The sequence below is a fragment of the Oncorhynchus clarkii genome, chromosome 7 (assembly GCF_045791955.1).
Source record: "Oncorhynchus clarkii lewisi isolate Uvic-CL-2024 chromosome 7, UVic_Ocla_1.0, whole genome shotgun sequence".
Classification (NCBI taxonomy): domain Eukaryota; kingdom Metazoa; phylum Chordata; class Actinopteri; order Salmoniformes; family Salmonidae; genus Oncorhynchus; species Oncorhynchus clarkii.
In genome coordinates, this window is record NC_092153.1 from 30,891,474 (window position 1) to 30,919,115 (window position 27,642).

A 27,642-nucleotide genomic window follows, 5' to 3' on the forward strand; every position below is an offset into this window, starting at 1 on the left:
CCACAGCTAAGATCTCTCTTGTTCTCTTTCTCTTTTTCTCTTCCCTCTATCGTCCCAGTGCTTTACCCTGCAACAGACTCTCTATTTTTCCAATGCACTTCTCATTAGAGTTGGACTATTATTGCCCTGCCAGAAGTATTTGGACATTTTAGTTAAAAGGGTTGCTTGCAAGTTGTGTATTGTTATGTGAACTGTATTGAGATGTACTAATGACATGTGTCCGAGAAGACTGTGGACATTTTTAAGGCCTTTGTTGTGTTGAACACCCCCCCACATTCATACCCTCTGCACTCATCCACTAGAAAATAATACAGATTATTGCAAATCCTATGTTGATGACTGGGTTCGTTCTTGTATTAAGTTGCTGTTGAATTGCTCTGCCATTATTAGTATTAGTATTATTGTATGAGGTATTCTTGTTTGGGTTACCCCTGTGCTGTGATGTGGGTTTTATATGGTGTGTATTCTTTTTTCTCTCCACTGGCTATCTGGGAAACAGGCTACCCTCTAGGCGGTCTCTTCTGCTGATGTGTGTGGGTCTGGTAGTGGTACTCTCTCTATTCTACTCTTTTCCTTTCGGCATGGTTAATACCTGCCTGGCGCCCGAACAAAATCTTTCTTTACCCCTCTCTAATAAATACCGCTACAAGAGTAATACCTATCTAAGAATGCTGTTCATTGACTACAGCTCAGCATTCAACACCATAGTACCCTCAACTCATCATTAAGCTTGAGACCCTTGGTCTCAACCCCACCTTGTGCAACTGGGTCCTGGACTTCCTGACGGGCCACTTCAGGTGGTGAAGGTAGGAAACAATCTCCACTCCGCTGATCCACAACACTGGGGACCCACAAGGGTGTGTTCTCAGCCCTCTCCTGTACTCCTTGTTCTCCCACGACTGCTTGGCTATGCACGCCTCCAACTCAATCATCAAGTTTGCAGACGACACTACAGTGGTAGGCTTGATTACCAACAACGACGAGACAGCCTACAGGGAGGAGGTGAGGGCCCTTGGCGCGTGGTGTCAGGAAAGTAACCTCTCAATGTCAACAAAAGAGATGATCGTTTACTTCAGGAAACAGCAAAGGGAGCACCCCCCTATCCACATCAACGGGACAGTAGTGGAGAAGGTGGAAAGTTTTAAGATCCTCGTGTACATATCACCGGCAAACTGAAATGGTCCATGCACACAGACAGTGTGCTGAAGAAGGCGCAACAGCACCTCTTCAACCTCAGGAGGCTGAAAAAATGTGGCTTGTTACCGAAAACCCTCACGCTTTTACAGGTGCACCATTGAGAGCGTCTTGTCGGGCTGTATCACCGCCTGGTACAGCAACTGCATTTCCCACAACCACAGGGCTCTCCAGAGGGTGGTGCGGCCTGCACATCGCATCACCGGGGGCAAACCACCTGCCCCCCCAGGACACCTACAACACCCGATCACACAGGAAGGGCAAGAAGCTCATCAAGGACAACAACCACCCGAGCCACTACCTGTATACCCTGCTTCCATCCATAAGGTGAGGTCAGTACAGGTGCATGAAAGCTGCGACAGAGAGATTGAAAAACAGCTTTTGTCAAGGGAGGGAGGCAGCTGCCTACCTTCAGACTTGATATCATTGGCCACTTTAATAAATGGAACACTAGTCACTAATAATGTCACTTTAATAATGTTTACATATCTTGCATTACTCATCTCATATGTACAGTGGGGCAAAAAAGTATTTAGTCAACCACCGATTGTGCAAGTTCTCCCACTTAAAAAGATGAGAGAGGCCTGTAATTTTCATCATAGGTACACTTCAACTATGACAGACAAAATGAGGAAAAAAAAATCCAGAAAATCACATTAGGATTTTTAATGAATTTATTTGCAAAATATGGTGGAAAATAAGTATTTGGTCAATAACAAATGCCGAAAAATATTCCAAATTAGATCCATAATATCGACAAACATGGCAAATGTTTTTTATAATCAATCCTCAAGGTGTTTTTCAAATATCTATTCGATAATATATCAACCGGGACAATTGGCTTCTTAGTAGGAGCGAGAGGAGCAATGGCCGCCTTTGTCTATTATGCACAAAGCACTCGGAGAGCCACCAGCTGACCACTGACGCAATGTTGTCGTTCACGCTAATTTTTCAAAATAAAAGCCTGAAACTATGTCTTGTGACTGTAGACACATTAGGGAAGCCATATAAAAAGGAATCTGGTTGATATCCATTTCAATGCTCAATAGGGAGGCATAGGAACGCACGAGGTTTCAAAATAAGAGTCACTTCCTGATTGGATTTTTCTCAGGCTTTCGCCTGCAATATCAGTTCTGTTATACTGAAGCCATTCTCAATGGAGAACACCCCCCATCCCTCCCCACAACACAGGCTGCACTGCTGCAACATTCAAACCGAGCAGTCTACCAAACAAGCATTTGGTCAACAAGTCTGAAAACCATAGAATCCACCTTCACCAGAAATATTTGGAGGGGCTAAAACAGTTTATTCCTGGACATCTTTAAGGACACTCTAAAGGCTGCCAAAGGTTGCCCCTCTGATTTCGGAAGGGTCGATGCCACGATGCTGGATTATCATGCACTGCATTATGCCATTGTGATAGAACATGTGAACCAGGGCGCAAAGTCTTTTTCTCCACTAATCAATCTGCTACATCTATTTTTGATTCTTGGAGAATAAAACTGATGAATGCCTCAAGTTCAACTGTCATACCCCATCAGAACCCAAAATATAAGCTTGTTTTACTCCAATGTTTGCAAACAAAGTAAAAGTACAGCCTCAAAACATTAACTTGAATTTTTGTATCATATATGGTCAGTCCTTGCATCCAGCCCCATCCCTCTTTTTACTGAAACGGGCGTGGAAGACACTTTGTTTCAACTTCTGATTGCCGCTTCAAGGTTTACACCTTATGTATTATTACTTAATGTTATGTTATTCTATGAAAATGTCACTTAATGAGCTATTTTAAACATGACTAGGGCCATTTAGAATTCTGCTTCCTGGTTAAGTTTGCAATGACCACTGCTTCTAGGATTTGTTCATATTCTCTGAGGGGTGTTTGTACCAAATGTTGCATAACAGTTTTATTGTCAAATACCAGCTATTATGGCAGGTATTTTGATTTTTTTGCAATAACTTACATCCTGGTTACGTTTGAAATGGGCCCCCCTTCTGGAATATTTGTACCACCACGTAACATTTATTTTCTCTAAGACCTCGGACTACCAGATGGTGAAGCGTGATTCATCACTCCAGAGAGCTTGTGTGGCCTACCACTTCGCGACTGATCTGTTGCTCCTAGACGTTTCCACGTTACAATAGCCGTACTTTCAGTTGACCGGGACAGCTCCAGCAGGGCAGAAATTTGACAAACTGACTTGTTGGAAAGGTGGCATCCTATGACGGTGCCACGTTGAAAGGAAAAGGGGTGTCCACATAGTTTTGTATATATAGTGTATTTGATACGGCTTTGAGATACGGAGCTAAAATATAGCTCCGTTAAAATAAGTCTTTACAGACGAGTGGTTTTCTGCATTGGAAAGGCACAACCACAGACCCAAAGCCATGCTCTGTTTGTTTCTATGGCAGAGGTTGTGGTGTAGCTAAGCCTAGATCCATAAGAAGTAAATGACTCTGGCTAAGCCTAATCAGACTTGCCTGTGCTAATGATTTCCACAGACCAAGTCAAATTATACAAATATCTTTGCTTGTGATGTGCGCCCCTCAAATGATAAATGTAATAGCCTGAGCATACTTGACTTGAAACAACGATACATTAAATGGAACATGGTTACATCTGTATTATCTGACCAGCACTAGTGCTCCCAAGATAAAATTCCATGGGCATTCCACAGGTCACATTTAGAAGTGAGTGTTCAAAAAAATTATCAAAATGAGGAAAAGTTTTACTGCACACCTGAGATTCTCAAAGCCCATCAGTTGGGATCCACTGGCCTAGGTAGCCAAAACTGTTTTTTTTTTAGCACATTGAACTTACTTTTAGATCAATACATAGCTACCAGCAGTGGGTATTATGTTTAAAGTTAGCAATCTAGCTAATATGTTTTGAGTTTTCTCTTACTCAGGTAGGGAATTAAATTACCGTATGATATTAGTGCACAATATGTAGGCAAATTCATCTGTATTGAACAAACAACAATATTCAGAAAATTCAGTAAAATAATACAACCAAATATTAATGACAATCACTGGATTAGGTAGCAACAAAATCTTGAATCAAGCATTCCTGCATAGACATGTTATTTTTTTAATGCAGTCTCAGTAGTCTATTACCTCTAATTTAAGCACTGTGAATTACTTTATAAGATGATAACAAATGTTTTCTATTGCGTGGGGGTGTGACCAAATCATGGTCTGGTGCCACCCACTGAAAAAGTTATGGCACCAGTGCCACAAGGGGAAAATATTAGTCTGGAGCGAGGGATGGCAAACATACAGTGCCTTCAGAAAGTATTCACGCCACTTTAATTTCTCCACATTTTGCTGCTACAGCCTCGCTCACAGTACGGCCCCTCTCCCTCCTCGTGCATTATCCACTTAAATTCCTTTTCTGCTGGTTCCCTCACTCTGATCGGACCGGGTCGAGAACCTACCAGGTTCTTAATGGAATGGGTCTAGTTGTCCTCCGGTCCTTTCGGAATGGGTCTATCTATCTCTAATAAATTATGCATATCGGATCCGGGTGGGAAAGCCCCAGGTCCATTTTGGAACGGGCCCAAGTTGAAGACCTCTACCCTGAACCCACAAACCCTCACAATGCTGGATTCTAACTCCTCTGAAGTCCGAAGGTGTTTGACAACTCAAGGCCGGCTGATATGATCACCATCACGCCTGAACTGAATTAATACTTATTGCCTTCCCTGTGCTTTTTTACTGTTTCTTGCATTTTGTGTCTTCTCTCTCAGTAGCGTGGTCAGTCTGTTGGTCCCATGATTCTTCTTGGCAGTGTACATCTCTCGCTCCCTGCCTATCCCTAAAAAGGATTCATTGAGGGGCGTTGAAACGGAGCGCTTCTCTGGAAAATAAGGCTAATGGTCGGGCGAGCTTCAGCAAATGACCCCACCAGCATAGTGTAGTAGCAGCAACAGCCAAGACTCACTGTCAGAGCGATAGAAATAAAGTGTCCATTTAAGGAAGGCCACGTTATAGTTCAAGGCTTTGTCTTTCTAGGATGTGTCTCTGTCACATGCAATGTTTAAAGACACACTGACTAGTTAACTACTGTCCTTTTGAAGTTAAAAAAGAGACGCGCAATAAAATCCAACAATGTTTAGCCCTGACTCTTGAACTCCAGCGTCATTCCTCTTGTAGAAATAGGCCATGTGTCTGAATGAGCCATGAGGGTGAGATGTACATCAGCTGGGTCAGGGTGCCCTTTAACCGCTCTCTAATCTCTTTGCTCCTCTAACCAAACTAGCTTCCTTAGCCACAACCTTGGTTTACAGCCAGGGCCAACCATGGGCCGCTTTAAATTGGCTTGCGGTCTGCTTTTGACCTGCAGGCCGTGAGTTTGAGACCCCTGGTTTAGAAGGTCCTCTTTATAGCCCAAAGACCAGTGCCATGATGTTCATCTGGGAGAGGAGATTTAAACCAGGTTATGTTTCAAAAGGGAACTGTCTGGATGATATAACATTTAGCCTATTGTAACGAGTGCGCTGAGAGTCCGTAGATTAGGTCCTAGTGAATTAATTTCAATTGAATGAATTTCAACTTCGTAACCTTCGCTCCCCACCCGACATTTAAAAAACAAAAAAAAGACCCGACGGAGATCATTGCCGCCTTGAATTATGCAGAGATGGGCATCATGAAGGTCTCATCATTAATTTAGTTTGAAAGGGGAGAAATTGTACTTTACAATGGTATTGATATTGCAGTTGATCTGGAAGTATTACGTTTTTTGGGTGCAAAAAGAAGGTAAATTGTACGGACCAGGGCGATGTACAAAAGTGAGTTTACGTTATTAGTTATGAGTCGTCAAAATATTGGAGGCTAACTAGGCTAGCTACCGGGCTAGCTAAGCTTGCTCGCTAGCTTTAAAGTTAGGCTATAGTACATTTTGGGTATAGCAAACAAAGCTAGCTAGCTTGGCTTGTGGTACTAGCAAGCCCCATTATGGCCGACTCTATCAAAGTTGTACTGAACAACACTGACTCGTAAAAAGAGAGCTTATATTGCTAGCCAGCTACTGACAGCAAAGCCACTTACTCATTTGTCATTTGCCCTACTGGTTCAGATTGTGTTGGCTGCTGCTGCAACTTGATCTTGGAGGTTCTGAAGAATGTCTCCAGCACCCCTCTATCTGTGCGTATAAACTTCGATGGTCTGTCACACACACATGATCCATGGGGTCTGAAGTGACCTTCTCCAGTTAGAACAGTCCGCAGTCGAATTTGTTGCAGCACAGACATTCCTCTTCTGTTGGCGTGGCTGTACAGAACCCGCATAGGTGCTCACTACCAGTCGGCGTCTGACTGTGGCTCCCCAGGTTCAGGAGTGGCGGTTGTAGCGGCCGCTGCTTGCTGGTCTCACAATTCTTATTCTCACTGTCTCAACTCTTCTTCAGTGTATACTCTTCTTGGAAAAAGCAGCCACTGTAATTATTTAGCAATCTCAGACATTGCACAGTAACATAGTTCCCGTGACCCTGTAAAAACTAGTACCACCAGCGTTTTGAAAAGCCTAGCTTTGAGGGTGGGAACACAATTGGACAAGGAAGTAGGGCTCCTGTCAGGCTGTAGTCTTTTCAAAGTCATGGAAAATGAGTCAACCTAGATAGCCTGTGGCAGAGCCATTAGACTTGTCTTAACGATGTTCCTAATGAACAAGGGCAATCATATCTACTCGCTGCTAGCGTGATGGTGCAATCGGCAAAACACACATGCCACAATAATTGCTACAAAACATGACTCGTTTTTGACTCATTTTTAGATTGGACAGCAGGTTCAATCAACCGATGGCGTCATCGGTTTAATTCTGCACGAATATTTAAAATACCGCTATGGTGCATAATTATGTCTGAAATACCTCACTCACAATTTGGGAGACTGATTTGATTATTAGGATCCCCATTAGCCAATGGCAATGGCGACAGCTTGTCTTACTGGGGTCCGACACATAATGAAAAAGACAGACAAAAGACTTTACAATTTACATTTCAAAAACATTAACGTGTGTGCGTGCATCAGTTACACATACATGTCAGTACATACACTGTATTTAGACTTTTTGTTTTCTTTTTTCTATTGTTATTGACTGTTTTGTTTTACTCCATGTGTAACTCTGTTGTATGTGTTGAACTGCTGTGCTTTATCTTGGCCAGGTTACAGTTGCAAATGAGAACTTGTTCTCAACTTGCCTACCTGGTTAAATAAAGGTGAAATAAAATAAGTAAATACACACAACCAGTAGGTCACATGGTGTTGCTTTATTATGTTTATTTGGTTTGCTGTTCACTTGCTCTATATGAGATCGAAGGGAGTTCTATACACTCATGGCTCTGTATTATTACTGTATGTTTCTTTGAATTTGTTCTGGACCTGTGACTGTGAAAAGACCCCTGGTGGCATGTCTGGTGGGTAAATGTGTGTGTGTCAGTACTGTGTCAGTTGACTACGCAAACAATTTGGAATTTCCAAGAAATGAATGTTTCTTATAAAAACAAGAAGTAATGTGGTCTTTACTCAACTTAGCCAAGAGAGACTGGCATGCATAGTATTAATATCAGCCATCTGATGACAATAAAGAGAAAGTTGTGCGCTCTGTTCTGGACCAGCTGCAGCTTAACTAGGTCTGTCTTTGCAACACTTGACCATATGACTGGACAATAATCAAGATAAGATAAAAGGAGAGCCTGCAGGACTTGCTTTGTGTAGTGTCAAAAAAACACTTTGGTAGTGGAATGACTTTGGCTTCCCTCCAGGCCTGAGGACAAGGCCTTTCCTCTTGGCTCAGATTAAAGATATGACAGGAGTGGCTATAAAGTCAGCTACCATCCTCAGTAGCTTTCCATCTAAGTTGTCAAGGCCAGGTGTCATTATTGATCAATAACAATTATTTTTCCACCTCTCCCACACTAACAAAATTACAACTTAATGTTTTTCTTTCATTATTGAAATGTTTTATGCATGAGTACAATGGCTCACTGTTCGTTGTTGGCATTTCCTGCCTAAATGTGCCAATTAAGTAATCGTTAAAATAATTGGCAACATCAAATGGTTTTGTGATGAATCAGCAATCTGATTTGATGAAAAGGTGGAGTTGAATTTGTCTTTCTGCCCATAATTTAATTTAAAGTGCTCTGTTTTTCCATCATTCTTTACATCATTGATCTTGGCTTCATATACAGTTTCTTCTTTTTGTTGAGTTTAGTCCCATTAAATTCTCAATTTGCAGTAAGACAGCCAGTCAGATGTGCAGCCAGACATATTAGCCACTCTTCCAACCATAAAATGTTTCAATTCCTCAGTAATCCATGGAGCCTTAATAATTTTAAGTTGGTTTCTTAACAGGTGAATGCTTATCAATAATTGGAAGAAGCAATTTCATAAATTAATTTAGGCTTGGGGATAGAAGCTGTTCAGGAGCCTGTTGGTGTCAAACTTGATGTACCGCTTGCTGTGTTGAAGCAGAGACAAGTCTATGGCTTGGGTAGCAGGGAGCTCAGCCACAGTGACTCCCAGGGCTGTCCGCACCACCCTCTGTAGCACCATGTGATCCAGGGCTGAGCTGTTGCCATACCAGGTGATGCAGCCAGTCCTAGTTGGTACAGCTGTATTATTTTTGTAGGATGTAGGGGCCCATGCCAAACCTTTTCAACCTCCTGAGGGGGAAGAGGCGCTATCACACCTTCACGACTGTGTGGGGACCATTTTAAATGATTTGGAAAACAAGGAACTTGAAGCTCTCGTCCTGCTCCACTGCAGCTCCACTTGTAACCGAAAGGTTGCAAAATCAAATGCCGAGCTGACAAGGTAAAAATCTGTCGTTCTGCCCCTGAACAAGGCAGTTAACCCACTGTTCCTAGGCCGTCATTGAAAATAAGATTTGTACCTTGTCAGCTCATGGATTTGATCTTGCAACCTTTCCAGTCCAACGCTCTAACCACTAGGCTACCTGCTGTCCAAATGGATGGAGGTTCTGTGCCTTACTCTTAGATCATCATCTCCCAAGGGAGTTTGACTGTGTTACCTATGTCCCTCGTTACAAAACAGCAGAAGCACCTAGCATCACACTCTGACTGTCTTTCTCACTTGTCTGCTTCTCTAGCTTTGTCCTGTAGACAGGGGTGATCTGGATAGCGTTGTGGTCAGAGTTGGAGATTGGTGGTTTAATACGGGTGGTGTAGGAGTCTGATGTTGACATAGCACTTGCCCAAAATATTCCCCATCCTGGTGTTGCCTTCGACGATTTGGCAGAATCCTGGCAAGCACTCAAGGCTACACTGGTTGAGTTCTCCTAGTATTATGACTGGTGTGTCTGGGTGTTTTTGCTGGCAAGCATGGTTGAGGTCTCCCAGTATCATGCTTGCCAGCAAAAACACCCAGATGCACCAGTCATAATACTGGGAGACCTCAACCAGTGTAGCCTTGAGTGCTTGCCAGCTCCCTGTTCATACTGACGTTGAGGGAGTGTTTGTTGTCCCAACACCACACTGACCACCTCCCTGTGGCTGTCTTATCGCCAGTGATCAGTCGTTGTCGCGTCGTCAGCAAACTTGATGTTGGAGTCGTATTTTGCCAATCAGTCGTGGGTGAACAGGGAGTACAGGAGGGGGACTAAGCACACACCCCTGTAGGGTCCCTGTGTTAAGGGTCAGTGTGGTAGAGGGAATGTTGCCTATCCTCACCACCTTGGGTCGGCCCGTCAGGAAGTCCAGGATCCAGTTACATAGGGAGGGGTTCAGTCCCAGGGTCCTAAGCTTTGTGACGAGGCAAATATTGTTTAACGTTGATATGTAGTCAATGAACAGCATTATCACAGGTATTCCTCTTATCTAGTTTGTTGAGGGCAGTGTGGACTGCAATTGAGATTGTGTCGTCTCATGAATCTGTTGGGGCGGTATGCAAATTGAATTGGGTCTGGGATATTCAAGTTGATGTGGCATAACCAGCCTTTCAAAGCACTTCATGATTACAGATGAGTGCTACAGGGCGGTAGTCATTGTGGCAGGAAGCCTTAGTGTTCATGGGAACAGGAATGATGATGGTCAGTTTAAGACATGGAGATTACAGACTGGGACAAGGAGCGGTTGAAAATAACTAACTAAATATGCCTGCCATCTGTTGTGTGCATGCTCTGAGAACACAATACCGTCTGGCCCCGTTGCCTCTTGCACCCAGCTTCCGTGTTTTCCTCTACACAGTGGAATGTTGGAAACGCATTCCCAGTGCCATTTTATTTTCAAAAGCTTGCACTCCGAAAAGCCCAGCTCTGCCTCCCAAATGGCACCCCATTCCCTATGTAGTGCACTACGACTCTGGTCAAAAGTAGTGCACTTCTGTATATGTGACCGACCACTGTGATTCAGTCTTATGTAGCAAAATTTGAAATTGTGTTTTTTTACATTGGATAAAAGCAGAGACACGGCTACAAAATGGCATATCATACACTGAATTTTTGATTAACAATGGGAAAGTCATTCTGCTTTCCCATTGTTGTAACCTCAATTTTGAGAAAATGGCCTTTGAATGTTTTGGTACCTACTGGAGAGCTCTTCTTTGTCTACACCCATTCAGCATTGTTCACCCTCTTAAGCCAGCCTCACCCATCTCTTTAAGGATTCACATGTGACGTCATGTGCTTAACAGTGAGTATTGTAGTAAGACTAAAAGTAGTAGCCTACAATAAGGAAAAATTCCAGGTAAACTGAGTGTCTAGATAAAAAAACAATATGTTGCAAATATTAGATGACGCCTATCCAGACACACTTGTCTAAATTGATGGGTCATGTGAAAGAAATGCTATAAGCCACAGCCACATCTTGTTAACTTCTCTAGGGTAGGGGGCAGCATTTGGAATTTTGGATGAAAAGCATGCCCAAATTAAACTGCCTTCTTCTCAGGCCCAGAAGATAGGATATGCATATAATTAGTAGATTTGGATAGAAAACAATAAAGTTTCCAAAACTGTTAAAATAATGTCTGTGAGTATAACAGAACTTATTTGGCAGGTAAAAACCTGAGAAATCCATTCAGGAAGTAGGATTTTTCTTTTGTAGTTTTCTATTCAATGCCATTACAGTATCCATTGACTCAGGACTCAAATTGCAGTTCATATGCCTTCCACTAGATGTCAACAGTCTTTAGAAATTGTTTCAGGTTTGTATTCTGAAAAATGAGGGAGTAAGAGCAGTCGGAATGAGTGGACCCAGCGCGCGACCAAGATTGCCTTGTTTACTTTTTTATATTGACGACGTTATTGTCCGGTTGAAATATTATTGATTATTTAGGCTAAAAACAACCTGAAGATTGAATATAAACATCGTTTGACATGTTTCTATGAATTTTACGGATAATCCAATTTGGATTCTTGTCTGCCTGTTGTGACTGTGTTTGAGCCTGTGGATTACTGAGGAAAACACGCAAACAAAACGGAGGTTTTTGGATATAAAGAGACTTTATCAAACAAAAGGAACATTTATTGAATAAATTAATGTCTTCTGAGTGCAATCATATTAAGATCATCAAAAGTAATTGATTAATTTTATCTCTGTTTCTGACTTGTGTAACTCTTCTACTGGTTACTGTTTGTAATGATTTGTCTGCTGGGCTATGTTCTCAAATAATTGTAAGGTAGGCTTTCGCCGTAAAGCATTTTTTAAAATCTGACACCGTGGTTGGATTCACAAGAAGTTCATCTTTAAACCTATGTAAAATAGTTGTATCCTTTCTGAATTTTTATAATTAGTATTTCTGTATTTGAATTTGGGGCTCTGCAATCTCACTGGATGTTGGTCAGGTGGGACGCTAGTGTCCCACATACCCTAGAGAGGTTAAGTGGGTGGTTCTCTACAGAAGGTGTAAACAGTACAGCGAAATGGTTACTTGCATAGTAGAAATATCAGAAAGATAGTGTCAATATAAATAAAATATACAGTATGTACAAGAACAATATCAGTGATAGATGGGGAAGTTATATGCATATAATCAGAGGCAACGTGGGTGAGCAGCGGCATAAAAAACACTTTTCTTACCAAGTGTTGTCATCGATTCCTTGTAGAGACTGATACTGCTTTTGTCACATGGGATGGCGGCAGCTTTCCACCAAGTGTTTGTGTCCTGGGTGGCGTCCTGGTAATACTATTGCACTATCCTCTGCGTAGTTGTTGAAGTTCACCACTTGCTGCAAGTCCTCATACTTCAGGTGTAACCTGTGCTTGCTTGGGCCAGCTCTCTTTTTATTTAACTAGGCAAGTAAGTTAAAAACAAATTCTTATTCGCAATGACGGCCAAACCTGGATGACGCTGGGCCAATTGTGCGCCGCTCTATGGAACTCCCAATCACAGTCGGATGTGATGCAGCCTGGATTTGAACCAGGGACTGCTGTGACACCTCTAGACCGCTGCGCCACTCAGGAGACCCCCCTTTTTTGATGGGAGGCATTAGACCATTTTTCTTGTTTGACTGGTGGAGGAGAGTCGGGCGTGTTCTACTGATGCTGAAATTCCAGATGCAAATATTTTAGCATTATTATACAATGCATAGCTGTAATCACTGTCAGATTGTCAGCTAGCTAACAGAAAGCGTTCACTTGGTCTTTTGTTTAGACATAGCTAACTAGCTAAACAATGAACCATAATCTCAATCCATAGAGTACGAGCAATAAAAACAAATTGTCATAGCTAGCTATAGTTAACCAAACAGGTTCAATGTTAGTTAGCTAGCTAACATTAGGCTATAACTAGCAATGCGAAATGGCATTCTGAGAATATGTTCTGTGTGTAGTAATGAACGTAATGTTAGCTAGCGAGCCAGCCATCTAACGTCAGCTAGCTAACTAACAGTTAGCTTTAACTTGCAATGAAAACAACTTTTTGACAAAATTAGAAAAGTATAATATCTGTAGCTGGACTCTTACCAGTATACATGGATGAATGCTTCACGGCAGACTGCAAACACTTTCAATTAAATAAGACTTCCTCTGTCTCCGTTTTGTTTGTACAGGTTGCTTTGCCCGTTGTCAAGTCATTCTGGTTCATACCATGTGCAATGCCATAAGAATCATCTTAAGCTTTAGCCCCCACCCAAACTCTGACCATTTTTCTCGCTCTAGAAGAGCTCGTTAGGCTGTTTTCATGTTATCCAGTAACTGTGCTCCTGGCAACAATTTAATTATGCTTTTTTGCCGATGTTTACTGACACCGGCCATATTCAACTGGTGTTGAGCGTTTGTAAATTCATAAGTTATTCTGCGCTCTGGTACACTCAGACGAGAGTGCTCTGAAACAGTTGTTGCAGTGCCATTCTATTGAAATGGATTTTGTTAAGTTTTACTATGCGATACATTTTAAAAAAAAGCAATGTTCGACAGGATTACCTACACATACTGACCAGCTCAAATAGACAGAAGTGTGCTATATGGCAGACCAATCCAAACTCATCCGTGCTTCTACACCTGCATTGCTTGCTGTACGAAGGGCTATATAAATAAATTTGATTTGATTTCTCGATGTCCAGCCCACTCATTATCTCAGCCAATCATGAGTAGCGGGAAGGTTGCTCGCTTTCTGTGGCTTAATAGGCTCGTAATTTACAATGTTATTCATATTTACATATGGCATACAGGTTTGTTAAGTCACATGAAAGTTCACATGTTCAAGAAGGCATTTCTGCAAAAAAAAGCATTTTGATTAAAAAAAATTGTAAAAAAGTTTACATTGAAACGGCTCTCCTATGAAGTAGTTTCCTGAAACGGGTCACATATAGGGAATAGGGTGCAGTTTGGGACGCAGACCAGGTATCTGCAGCCGAAAGCTGTTTCTTATTTGAACAAAAGAGAAACGGGAGGAGAGATTCAGAATACTTTGTGTTTTGGATGGCGTGGCTGGAAAGTGGAGCGAGGAAGAGGTATTTTTTTCCCTTCCCTCTCTCAGAAGGCGCCGTCATATGATGGCCAAATCTCTCCTCACCTGACAACTGGTTGGCCCGAAGGTCCTTTTTAAAGTCTTAAATCAGATCAGAACCTGGATTTCTTCTGTGTTTGGCTAATAAGTGCTATCCTGCCTCCCATTAACAGGGTCGTGTTCATTATGCACCAAACGGAATAAAACAGATTTAAACGTGGAAGTGACTTACCTGGACTTGCCCAACAAGAAAGGCACATTTTCACTTTCCGTTGTGAAACAGAAACGTCTCAATGTTTTCTGCTCTATGCCCCAATGAACATGACTTAGCCGTTTGCGCTGCTCTGTCGGAGCTACGAAGTAGAGAGAGGGTGTCGGGGACGTTAGGCGTGTGTTTCATTTTATAGCTGGAAGACTACTGATATCTCCAGGAGTGATAAGTATCATTTGTTGTCTATCTGTTGTCTAGTACTGTCTTTATGCTAGCTAGGGCCATCTACTTTAAGTGCGGCCTGTCTTCCCAGTAGCCTACTACTTGGTGTGTGAACTGCTGACTGCTCATCATTTGCAGATAGTTGTTGACACATCAACCAGGATTAAGGAGCAGGGCAATTTGCGACTTGTTTTGGTAATCAGTCGCTGTATTGGAGGCAATTAGTACAGGGAGGTGTGCTCTCAACCTCTGCTAGGCAATTAGTGTTAATATTTCAGTCTGGCCTGGTTTCTCAGCTGCAGCTGTAAGTGGCGGTTGTGTCAGTGGAGGGCTCGTCGGCAAAACTAAGACCGTCACCGAAACAAAGACGATTCTGCAGAGTTATTTGAGGAAGGAAAGAGAGGAAGGCTCCACACCACTCTCTCAATTGAGTATCTTACCTAGTTATTTGGAAAATGTGTGTTTTCTATACCTGTTTCGCCCTTCTCCCTGTAGGCTTTACAAACGCTCCCCACCCGTTAGCGGTAACCCTTCAAATTTAGTGTACCCTGCACGCACAACCCCTGTGGAATTATGGGTCTCTGGCAGCATTTGGAACTGCTGATCTGCGGTAAATAAGTCTGAGTTTATCTCAGCCTGTGTTTCCCTTCAGTCCCTTGACATTTTGGCCCTGACGGAGACATGGATCTCCCCAGAGAACACTGCTGCTCTCTCTTCATCTGGCTACATTTTCTCTCATAGTCCAAGAGCATCTGGTGGTTGTGATGGTGGCACAGGGTTCCTCATTTCTCCAAACTGGAGATTTTCTATAATCTCCCTTTCTCACCTGTCCATCTGCTCATTTGAATTCCATGCCCAGTGGGTCATGCGCAGTCACAATTCTCATCTCTATCCTTCTCCTGATTCTGCCTATTTAACCCTACTCTCCTGTCTTTCCGCATCATATGACTCGCACTGTCACCTTTCCTCCAGCGGGCTCAGCCCTTCCCCTGCTCGGTGACTCTTTGCGAGCTTAAAGAACAGGGCTGCGAGGTAGCTAAATGAAAATGGAGGAAAATTAAACTTCCGGAGGACCTATCATCCTTTCACTCCCAACGCTCTACCTTCTCTTCCACTGTATCTGCTACTGAAGCCACTTTCTATCACTCTAAATTTCAAGCTTCTGCCTCTAGCCCTAGGAAACTCTTCTCCCTCCTTAATCCTCCACCCCCTCTCCTCTCTCTCTGCGGATGACTTTGTCAACCACTTTGAAAAGAAGGTTGACATCCGCTCCTCATTCTCTCAGCCTATTGAGTCCACTGGTCACTCACACAGAACTGCCCTACTCCTCTACCTTTTTTTTTTTCTCTCCAGAAGAAATTCTGCGACTCAACCCCATCCCATCCTCCACCCTTCTCCAGACCATCTCTGGAGACCTCCCATTCCTCACTTCCCTTATCAACTCATCCCAGACCACTGGCTGTATCCCCTCTGACTTCAAAATGGCCCAAGTCGCTCCGCTCCTCAAGAAACCAACACTCTGCGCATCTGACGTCAAAAACTATAGACCTGTATCCCTTTCTTTTCTTTCCAAAACACTTGAGAGTGCTGTCTCTTGATTTCGCCCTCAGAACAATCTTCTTGACCCTAACCAGTTAGTCTTCAAGAGTTCACTCAACCATGACTGCTCTATTCTGTATTACAGAGGCTCTCAGCGCTCCCAAAGTTGAGTCTTTCTCCTCTCTTCTCATCCTCCTAGACCTATCCACTGCCTTTGATACCGTGAACCTTCAGACCCTCCTCTCAGGGCTGTGCACACTCTTGGAGTGCATCCTACCCGGTAGGCCGCTCCATATAAGGTGCCGTGGAGAGGATCTGTCTACACCACATATTCTCGCTAGAGGTGTCGCCCAGGGCTCGGTTCTAGGCACCAAGTCACTCATCTCCATCATATCCTATCATTGCAATGCGGATGACACTCAACTACTTTTCTCCTTCCCCCTTCTGACATCCAGGTGGCGACATGCATCTCTCCATGCCTGGCAGATGTCTCAGCTTGGATGTTGGTCAACCATCTCAAGCTCAACCTTGACAAGACAGAGCTGCTCTTCCTCCTAGGGAAGGCCTGCCCGCTCAAAGACCTCTCCATCACGGTTTTGAGAGTGCAAAGAACCTTGGATTCACGCTGGACAACACCCTGTCATTCAGGGCAACTTCAAAGCAGTGACTCGCTCCTGCAGGTTCATGCTCTACAACATCTGTATAGTACGACTCTACCTCACACAGGAAGCGGTGCAGGTCCTAATCCAGGCACTTGTCATCTCTGGTCTGGACTACTGCAACTTGCTGTTGGCTGGGCTCCCTGCTTGTGCCATCAAATCCCTGCAACTAATCCAGAATACTGCAGCCCGCCTAGTTTTCAACCGTAGTAAATTCTCCCATGTCACCCCGCTCCTCCGGACACTCCACTGGCTTCCAGTCAAAGCTCGCATCCACTACAAGACCATGGGGCTTGCCTACAGAGCAGCAAGAGGAACTGCCCCGACCCTACCTTCAGGCTATGCTCAAACCCTACACTCCAACTCAAGCACTCCGTTCTGCCATCTCTGGTCTCTTGGCCCTCCCACCCCAGCTCCCACTCAGCCCAGTCCAAGCTCTCCTCTGTTCTGACACCCTGGTGGAACCAGCTTCCCCCTGAATTTAGGACCGCAGATTCGCAACCCATCTTCCCGAAAGCACCTGAAACCCTACCTCCTTTTTAGAGTATCCTAAGTAATCCCTTCTCACCTCAATCCCTCTCCCCACTTTCTAGCTCCGACTTTGCTGAAAGCTACTTTATTGAGGAAAAGTGTACTTACTATGCCTGTGATATGTGGTTGTCCACCGAGCCATCTTAAGATGAATGCACTAACTGTAATTTGTTCTGAATAAGAGCATCTGCAAAATGACTCAAATGTAAAATGGAGGTGTCTTTTATTCCGTTAACTCTCAAAAACATATCTGATCTGACCTTGCACCTTCACCCTTGCCTATTTTACCAGTCTAACCGTGAAAATATCAGTGACGACAACCAAGATTTAGAAAAGTGTGTGTTTTGGAAACGTTAGATCCAGCGCATTTGCGTTTTTATATTTGGAACCCATTTTCTTGGTCTTTGAGAGGATTATTGGAGGGTGTAGGGCTTGTGAGCTGTCTGCTTTGGGTACTATAGCACATAATAGGAAATCAGGGATCATGCTGGTGGTCAAAGTTGTGCACTATATAGGGACTTAGGATCCCTCTTTCCAACAGCTTTTGTATTTCTTTCTGAGCCCATTTAAACATGTGATAATGAATTCAGTTAGCCTATTGTGTGCGTGTGTGTGTTATGTAATTGGTAAGTGCGTGCATGCATGCATAAGGAAGGTATGTTTTGAGGTGCATGTATTGAGGTGCATGTGTCAGAGCGAGAGCCCCCTTCCCTTTCTTCCTGACAGCCAAGTGTATGTGGAATCTGTTGTCATAGCAGCTGGACACAAATGAGTAGGCAGTCACGCGCCCTCTAGAGTCTCTTTATAGACCCCTTGCATACCACACAGCGTTTGTCAACACACACATCTGTTTTGCTGCTCGCCATTGGCCTTCACTCCGGTTCATCTCCTGCTCTCGACAGGCTTGCAGCATGCATCTTCCCAGAGAGCACACTGACACAACAGTTGAAGAGGAGAGGAGTGGTATCTTATGTAGTATCCTCTTACATAGGTGCTCCACCCCTATTGGTGTTGGGGCATGGACTCTACAAGGTGTTGAACGTGTTCCACAGGCATGTTGGTCAATGTTGACTCCAATGCTTCCCACAGTTGTGTCAAGTTGGCTGGATGTCTTTTGGGTGGTGCAGTTTTTGACTAGAACCGGTGCACCTGGCAACTACTACCATACCCCATTCAAATGGCACTTAAATATTTTGTCTTAGCCCATTCACCCTCTGAATGGCCCACATGCACAATCCATGTCTCAATTGTCTCCAGGCTTAAAAATCCTTATTTAACCTGTCTCCTCCCCTTCATCTACACTGATTTGAAGTGTATTTAACAAGTGACATCAATAAGGGATCATTGCTTTCACTTGGTAGGTCTGTCATGGAAAGAGCAGGTGTTCTCAATGTGTTGTATGCTCAGTGTATAGAAAACACAGGATATTCAAAACAAAGTGATTTTCAAGGTTATACTGCTTTCTTGTGGCAAAAGTATGCAATAGCAGGTACTATGCTTTGGCTATCTCAAGCTATGTATTTTTAGTTTCTCAATCACGGTCTGAATTTCTCTTCAAAGGTTTTGGGATAAATAACAGACACCTCTGACCAGCAATGAGAATGGGATACTAAGAGGAAAGTTACCACTGGCTAAAGCGATGATGTTGAAATGCCTGTTTCATCTGTCCCATCTCACTGCACAGTCCACTGTCTCATCAGCCCAGCCAGACAATTCATAAACTTGATATCCACTGATCAAGACAAAGGAGATGATTATGGACTACAGGAAAAGGAGGACCGAGCACGCCCCCATTCTCATCGACGGGGCTGTAGTGGAGCAGGTTGAGAGCTTCAAGTTTCTTGGTGTCCACATCAACAAACTATCATGGTCCAAGCACACCAAGACAGTTGTGAAGAGCGCACAATAGAACCTATTCCCCCTCAGGAGACTGAAAAGATTTGGCATGGGTCCTCAGACTCTCAAAGTTCTACAGCGACACCGTCGAGAGCATCCTGACTGGTTGCATCACTGCCTGGTATGGCAACTGCTCGGCCTCCGACCGCAAGGCACTACAGTATGCACTACAGAGAGTAGTGCTTACGGCCCAGTACATCACTGGGGCCAAGCTTCCTACCATCCAGGACCTCTACCAGGCGGTGTCAGAGGAAGCCCCTACAAATTGTCACTCCAGGCACTCTACTCATAGACTGTTCTCTCTGCTACCACAGAGCAAGCGGTACAGGAGTGCCAAGTCTCCTGAACAGCTAATCAATTGGCAACCCAGACTATTTGCATTGCCCCCCTCTTTTAAACTGCTGCTATTCTGTTTATAATCTATGCATAGTCACTTTAACTCAACCTACTGTACATATCATCTCGACTAACCGGTGCCCCCTGCCCATTGACTCTACCAGTACCCCCTCTATATATCCTCGCTATTATTATTTTACTGCTCCTCTTTAATTATTTTTTACTTCTATGTTTTACTTAACACGTATTTCTCATAACTGCATTGTTGGTTATTTAAGGACTTGTAAGTAAGCATTTCACTGTAAGGTCTACTACACCTGTTGTATTCGGCACATTTGACAAATAAAATGTGATTTAATTTGAAAAAGCATCTAGACATGATCTCCCTTTTTTTAGACTAGCAATTGGTTTTCAATAGCAGAGACTTGTATAAACCTTGCTCTCTGTCTCCGTTTTAATACAGAATTATATATCCAGCTGTTCCATAGTAATGAAAGTGTAGGAGTCTGAACGAGACAGGCAGGCAGCTTTTCTCTGCCAGTCGAAATCCTGAATAGGCCACATTTTTATGGATAACATGTCAAACAGGGAAAACGAAATGCTGCTAGTTTGGAGTCTTTCCAGCTTCAGTTTGAAGTGATTGTGTTAACTGTGGCTAGTTCCTCTGAACAACAGTGTCCTGACAAGAGAGCACATTTTCTATGCCAGGTGAAATCGCGCATCATTAGCTCATTGTTAAATATCACTAGAAAACAGTTTAAACTAATACAAATGCAGCTACTTTGCCGTTATTCTGGCTGCACTGTTTGACATGACCGTAAATTAGCCGTAGTTGGCTAGCTAGCAAGCGATGAGAACGTTGCCTAACAGTATGGCAGTAGAACATTTAGAACGAACGACTGAGTCGCGTCCATAGATACAGAACAAAAAGACTGGGTCGCGCCTCTGGAAACGGACCCAATTGAATGAACGACCAGCAACCCTAGATTTGTGTCGGGACTATATCTCTTGGAAGGATGAAATCGTATTAATAAATTCATCAAAATAACTTTTTTAATTAAAATGTGAATCATTATTTGGATATATTGGTAACCAGTTGTATAAAAGTGATAATGCCCTTGAAGCCGTTGTTTGGAGGATATATTGGCACAGTTTCCCTGCCATCGACATGGTTTCGGGCCTAGCAACACCCGTGCCAGGATATCCTCCAAACACTGTCTTCTCGTGCATTATCACTTAAATGCACACACCTCAACAAATGTGTTTCTGGCATCATTTTGTACCCTGAGTTTTGTTAACTTGCTATAGCAGCCCGCTGGCTTTGTTTGCCTGTTATTTTGCCAGTCTGCTCTGCCTGTCAACTTTGGTTCCCCCCTGTGTTTCCCTAGGAAAGGACGAGGTGCGCGGGCAGCTGGACAGCGCCCTGCAGGAGGTGAACGTGTGCTATGCTGTGCTGGAGGAGACTGAGAAGAGGGCCGTGTGCCGGGCGCTCATCGAAGAGAGGGGCCGTTACTGTGCCTTTGTCAGCATGCTCAAACCTGTGCTGGTGAGTAGGTTATAATAATATTATCATTATCATCTGATCTACAATCAGTCTATGTTCATGACAAATATGTTTTCATGAGTTAGTTATAGTCTCATCTGATCCGGAATCAGTCAGTATTCACGTCAAACCTGTGCTGTGGTTATCCTCTCATCTAGAATCAGTGTCCATGCCAAATATGTATTTTTGGTGTGGATATTATTATAATTATAATCCAGAATCAGTCTTTATGATTCATGCAAAAACTGTGTGTATGAGGGCTTTATACTCTCATCTGACCCAGACTCAGTCAGTACTACCTAGGCCTAGACTGGCCCAAGGATCTAGTTGGAACGCTCAGCTGCTGAAGTTGATCCATTTTCATATAAAAAGTCTCTGGCTTCTGTTTAAGTGATTGGAACAGGTTGGAGGCCCCAGAACCCCATGATGTAACACCATGCAAGTTCAACGCTGTTTACGCTGTTGACATGAGAGAGAGTCTATTTTGAGTGAATCTGGCAATGTTTGATGGTGATTGGACGGTCAGTGCCTCAAGGCCTCAGTTCCACATAGGGCTCTCGTCAAAAGTAGTGCGCTATGTAGGGAATAGGGTTCCATTTGTGACGTAGACAGTATTTTAAATTTTGTCATATGCACAAGTACATTGAAATGCTTAACTTGCAAGTCCTTCCCAACATCAAAATAGAAAAATAAGAGAGAAAAAAAACATGAGTGTAAGCTGTCTTAGTGGGTAGACTGGGGATAGACTGTGGGAGAGCAGTAGCTGTTAGCCATTTAACAGTCTTATGGCCAGGGGATAGAAACTGTTTAAGAGTCTGTTGTTCTGAGCCTTGATACACTGGTACCGCCTGCCGGACGAGAGCATGGAGTCTGGCAATTTCTCGGGTGGCTGGAGCCTGGCAATATTTGGTGGACTTTCTCCGACACCGCCTGCCATGTACATCCTGGGAACTTACCCCCAGTGATGTGCTGGGCTGCCCGCGACACACTCTGTAGGGCCTTCCGGTCGAGGGCAGTGTAGTTACCAGACAGTGATACAACCAGGATGCTCTCGATGGTGCAGCTGTAAAAGTTCTGAGGGGCCATGCCAAATCCTTTCAACCTCCTGAGGGAGAATGGGTGCTACAATTCAAAGAAATTACACCAATATTTCTAAATGATATGGATCACGTCATCTCATTATTCGCTGACGATATCTTACTTTATCTAGACAATGTATCTCAATCTCTCCCGAATGCTTTGAAGATTATAGACAAATTCAGCTCCATTTCACGTTTTAAAATAAATCTGACCTACTCCCCCTTAAGAACCCAGCACAGGACCCCATCTCTTCTTATGTAATCCCAATCATTTCCCATTTTAAAAATGTAGGAATCAATATATTTATTTTAGATAAAACCATTGCCCAAAACTTAAACAGATCGCTCAAATCAATTCAATCAGACCACAGTAGATGGCTTAACATTCCAGTCGCTCTAACCGGCAGAATTTCTATTGTGAAAGTTAATATATTGCCTTGGTTAAATTTTGTGAGCTCAATGCTTCCTATGTCTCCCCCTTCCGGCTATTGGGATAAACTCCACAGTGAATGTTCAGAATGTAAATAGAAAGGTAAGAGATCCCAGAATAAATTAACACATTTACACAGAGGGAAAGATGCTGGAGGGCTATCTTAATTATATTTCCAAGCTTTATCATTTCGCTGAATGTATAAATTGGTTTAGACACAACTCTTCCGCTCCCTGGCTGAGAATAGAGAAATATGGTGGCCCCCATTGCCCTGGAAGAAGTGATGTTCTATGTAAACTACGCTTTGGCCCTATTATTGCTCTCACAATATCTGTTTGGCATAAAATGTAAAAACTATGCAACTGGGAAACTTAATCGCACGCCCAGACTCCAATATTTAACAATAATGCCTTGCGATCTGGAGGACTGCCTTTCACGTCGCCCCAATGGTCCAAATGTGGAAACCATGCCCATGGCGATGTAATGGTATAAGGACATTCCAGGAACTATAAGAAGCATTTATATCACCAGGTAACTCTTTTTTTCATCTTCAGCTTAGGTCAGCTATGCTGGCCTATGGAGTTCCATAGGCTTTTTCATTGTAAGCTCATTTACTTGTGCGGCTGCCAGTGAAATAGCTTTGTACTTCTGTTATCATCTGATGAAAATTAAGATATTTTCAGCTGAATGTGATGTACGTTCTGTGAAGGAAAAGTATAGTTGCACCTCCCTGATCACTCTATTGAAGCAAAAAAAGTAACTTTCAATATAAAACGTCACCCGTGTCAATACGCAGCTGGACTCACCTGCTCCCGCTTTGTCTCCTTGTCTTATTTACAAATATGTGACTGGCTCAACAGTTCTGGGGAACTAAGTAAGCTTCAAAATGCAAAATAATGTGATCTGCTTTATCTCCTAACGTATTGCACAAGTTGACTGCTGGTATTTACTAAATAAATAGCTACAAATATACACATGTATTGGAAAAACTTGAAAGTAATAGTTTTGACGGTATTGAAAAACCAATTACCCTGATATACCGCCCAAGCCTTGTTACTAGGGGCTATTTGTAACTGATAGTTGTGTCTGGGATCTGTGGTTATGGGCAGCGCTGTGGTTTTTGGTGATTGGTTGTGTGTGTCTGATCTGTGGTTATGTGTGTACAGGATCATGAGATTAGCATGCTGGGAGAAGTGACCCACCTGCAGACCATCCTAGAAGACCTGAGCATCCTGACGGCCGAGCCCAGCAAACTGCCCCTCGCCAGCGAACAGGTAAGCTGGATGACACACACACACACACACACACACACACACACACACACACACACACACACACACACACTTGTTCGCACCACACACAGAGACATCAATATACCTTCCCAAATACACTTAACCACATACACACACACACAGTGTTAGATATTCCCACTGTTCCATGTACTCATTCTCACACATTATTTTTTTCTCCCCACTCAACAGGTGATCTTGGATCTGAAGGGATCTGAATACAGCTACAGTTACCAGACGCCCCCTGCCTCCCCCAGCAACACGCTGTCCCGCAAGAGCAGCATCAGCAGGTAGCTAAACACACACACACGCAAAAACACAAATCACACACACGTACTCACACATTCTTACTCATACACGAACTTTCCAACACTTGTGTACACACACACTACACTAAGTACTCAGGTACTAAGTATGGGCACACATACGCACACTGCTTCACACCAAAGTCCCTGACTTTGACACTGCATGGGGGCCGTCTTGATATTTAGAGAGCTTACCAAATTGGGGCGGTGCAGGAAGAGAAACTGGATCAAATGGATAGTAAGAGCAGCTAAGTGAAGTTCAGTGTGTCTGTGCTATCACAGTTTCACTGACTGGAGCCAGCTCAGGAAGTGTGCTCCCGTAATAGGGTTTAGTTAAACATTTGATCCCTAAATGGCACCCTTTTCCCTAAATACTGCACTACTTTTGGCCAGAGCCAAGTCAAAAGTAGTGCAGTGTGTAGGGAATAGTGCGCCATTTGGAACGCAGCCTTGGAGAGGGATGAAGGAGGGGGAGATAGGGGAGGGATGATAAAGAGAGCAGGTGACTGAGTAAAGTTCCGAGGGGACATGTAAAGTGGAGCCAAGGGAAGGGAAGAATAGTGGGGCGTGGCGGCTGCAGACAGTCTGTCACCCATGTGTCCTGTCTGCTTACCATGGAATGGCCTGGGATGACACACACACACACGCATGCATGGAGCACACACACACTTGGCGTCATCTCACTCAGGATGTCTGCAGCAAGCCTTTACTGTGTGCAGACACAAACACATGTTCCGGATTTCATCTCACTGTGTATAAGAGGGGAATGTGTGTGTGTGTGTGTGTGTATCCCATGGTGGGGGGAGGAGTATACTGGTCGTCCATGCCACAGCCAAAACGCACGTCCCCCAGGAGCTGATTGGGGTAGGGAGGGTGGGTGGATGACTTCCTCCATCATAGAGAGGGTAGAAGGGTGAGCAGGCAAGTGGGAGAATGACTAGGCTTAGATCTCCAGTCTTCATGGGGTACTCTCCAAATAATACTCCAAAGTGTACCTCATCCGAACCCTTGTCCAATGCACCTAAACACGAGTCAAAGTTTATTTGAATGTGATTATATGTATTGCTATTGTAATTGATGATGTATGACATTCATTACGCTCTTTGGTTAGCTAAAGGTGTCAACAAGACCTCTATAATGTACAGTAAATATCAAACTACAGTATAAAAAATTGCAACAGTTTGAGGTTGAGTTGGCTTTGGGTTTTCTGTCAACTTGGCTTTGCAGTCCTCTCTTTGGAACTCATACAAGCACGCACACACACACACCACAGCCCTCATTGGTCCAGCCTGTTTGGGATAGTCATTGAGAGCGGTAGTTTCCACTACAGTCTGTTCTGACAACTCTCCACTGGCAGAGCTCAGTTTCCACTTAAGCAGTCAAACGTTTCTCTAAACTACTACTATGCTCAAGACCTGCAGTGTGTTGATGTAGCAGATCATTTACACATTCAAACCAGGCCTTCTACTTTTAGCTATTTGGATGGCCAGTACACCAAAGTCCATGATTGGATTCACACAGTTTGATTTAGTATGTGTCCCAAATGGCACCCTTCTACCTACATAGTGCAGTATTTTTGACCAGAGCCCCATGGGCCGAAAGTAGTGTACTATATAGGGAATAGGGTGCCATTTGGAACATTACCTAACTGCAAAACTACACCTAACTGCAAAACTACACCTAACTGCAAAACATGACGAGAGCGTGACTGCATACCTCTGTCCACATGGTATTCAGGGTGCTGCCTTGGGAGCTACAAAAGAAGAAGAGGCTTTATTAATGGGGCTTGCTAGAGTCCCCACTTTATATCTTCATCATACTTCTGACTTATGCACTGAGCAAAATATTAACTCAACATGTAAAGTGTTGGTCCCATGTTTCCCATGAGCTCAAATAAAAGATCCCAGAAATGTACATCCCTGTTAGTGCGCATTTCTCCTTGCCAAGATAATCCTTCCACCTGATAGTTGTGGCATATCAAGAAGCTGATTAAGCAGCATGATAATTATACAGGTGCACCTTGTGCTGGGGGACAATAAAAGGCCTCTCTCTAAAATGTGCAGGTTTGTCACACAACACAATGACACAAATGTTAATTTCTCTACCATAAGCCGCCTTCAATGTCATTTTTGAGAATCTGGCAGTACGTCCAACCGGAAGCTCATCTGTGTGCTCGTTGTCCTCAACTGGGTCTTGACCTGACTGCAGTTAGGTGTCGTTACCGACTTCAGTGGGCAAATGCTCACCTTTGATTGCCACTGGCACACTAGAGAAGTGTGCTCTTCACGGATGAATCCCGGTTTCTACTGTACAGGGCAGATGGCAAATAGCGTTGTATAGCATTGTGTGGGAGAGTGGTTTCCTGATGTCAACGTGTACCCCATTGTGGGGTTATGGTATGGGCAGGCATAGCTACAGAGAACGAACACAATTGCATTTTATCTATGGCCATTTGAATGGACAGATACTGTGATTCATCATTGCCATTCATCTGCTGCAATCACCTCGTGTTTTAGCATGCTAATGCACAGCCCATGTTGCAAGGATCTGAACACAATTCTTGGAAAATTCTTCCATGGCCTGCATTGAGCATGTTTGAGATGCTCTGGATCGATGAAGATGTGTCGTGCTGCGTCGCCCTGCATGAGGCAAATGCAGGCCATTAAAACCTTACCTAACCAGAAACCGTGGATTGATGGCAACATTGGCGCAAAACTGAAAGCGCGAACCACCGCTTTTAATCATGGCAAGGCGACCGGAAACATGACCAAATACAAACAGTGCAGCTATTCCCTCCGCAAGGCAATCACACAAGCAAAGCATCAGTATAGAGACAAAGTAGAGTCGCAATTCAAAAGCTCAAACATGAGACATATGTGTCAGGGTCTACAGTCAATCACAGATTACAAAAAGAAAACCAGCCCCGTCGAGGACATCGTCTTGCTTCCAGACAAACTAAATAACTTCTTTTCACACTTTGAGGACAATGCAGTGCCACTGACACGGCCCACTACCAAAGCCTGTGGGCTCTCCTCCTCCGTGGCCAACGTGAATAAAACATTTAAAACTTGTTAACCCTCGCAAGGCTACCGGCCCAGACGGCATCCCTAGCCACGTACTCAGAGCATGCACAGACCAGCTGGCTGGTGTGTTTACAGACATATTTAACCATCCCTAGCCCAGTCTGTTGTCCCCGCATGCTTCAAGATGTTCCTGTTCCCAAGAAAGCTAAGGTAACTGAACTAAATAACTATCGCCCTGTAGCACTCACTTCTGTCATCATGAAGTGCTTTGAGAGACGAGTCAAGGATCATATCACCTCCACCCTACCTGATACCCTAGACCCCCTCCAATTTGCTTACCGCGCCCACAACCGCAGGGCTCTCCAGAGGGTAGTGCGGTCTGCACAACACATCCCCGGGGGCAAACTACCTTCCCTCCAGGACAGCTACAGCACCCGATGTCACAGGAAGGAAAAAAGATCACCAAGGACAACAACCACC

At 43.8% G+C, this 27,642-nt stretch overlaps 2 protein-coding genes across 3 annotated transcripts in view; one reads left to right on the forward strand and one right to left on the reverse strand.

The window, feature by feature from the left end:
• Positions 1-12,346, reverse strand: part of LOC139412583 (RNA-binding protein Raly-like) — a 190,527-nt gene extending 178,181 nt beyond the window's left edge. The window contains exon 1 of the mRNA XM_071159294.1: positions 12,230-12,346. The gene's annotated coding sequence lies outside the window, so the exon portion shown is untranslated. The remainder of the gene's footprint in view (positions 1-12,229) is intronic.
• The window catches only part of LOC139413186 (protein MTSS 2-like), a 124,184-nt gene that overhangs the window by 78,004 nt on the left and 18,538 nt on the right, over positions 1-27,642 (forward strand). For both annotated transcript variants that reach the window (XM_071160284.1, XM_071160285.1), the window contains exons 7-9: positions 20,882-21,039; positions 23,712-23,819; positions 24,027-24,124. In XM_071160284.1, the coding sequence (XP_071016385.1) occupies positions 20,882-21,039; positions 23,712-23,819; positions 24,027-24,124 (364 nt within the window). The remainder of the gene's footprint in view (positions 1-20,881; positions 21,040-23,711; positions 23,820-24,026; positions 24,125-27,642) is intronic.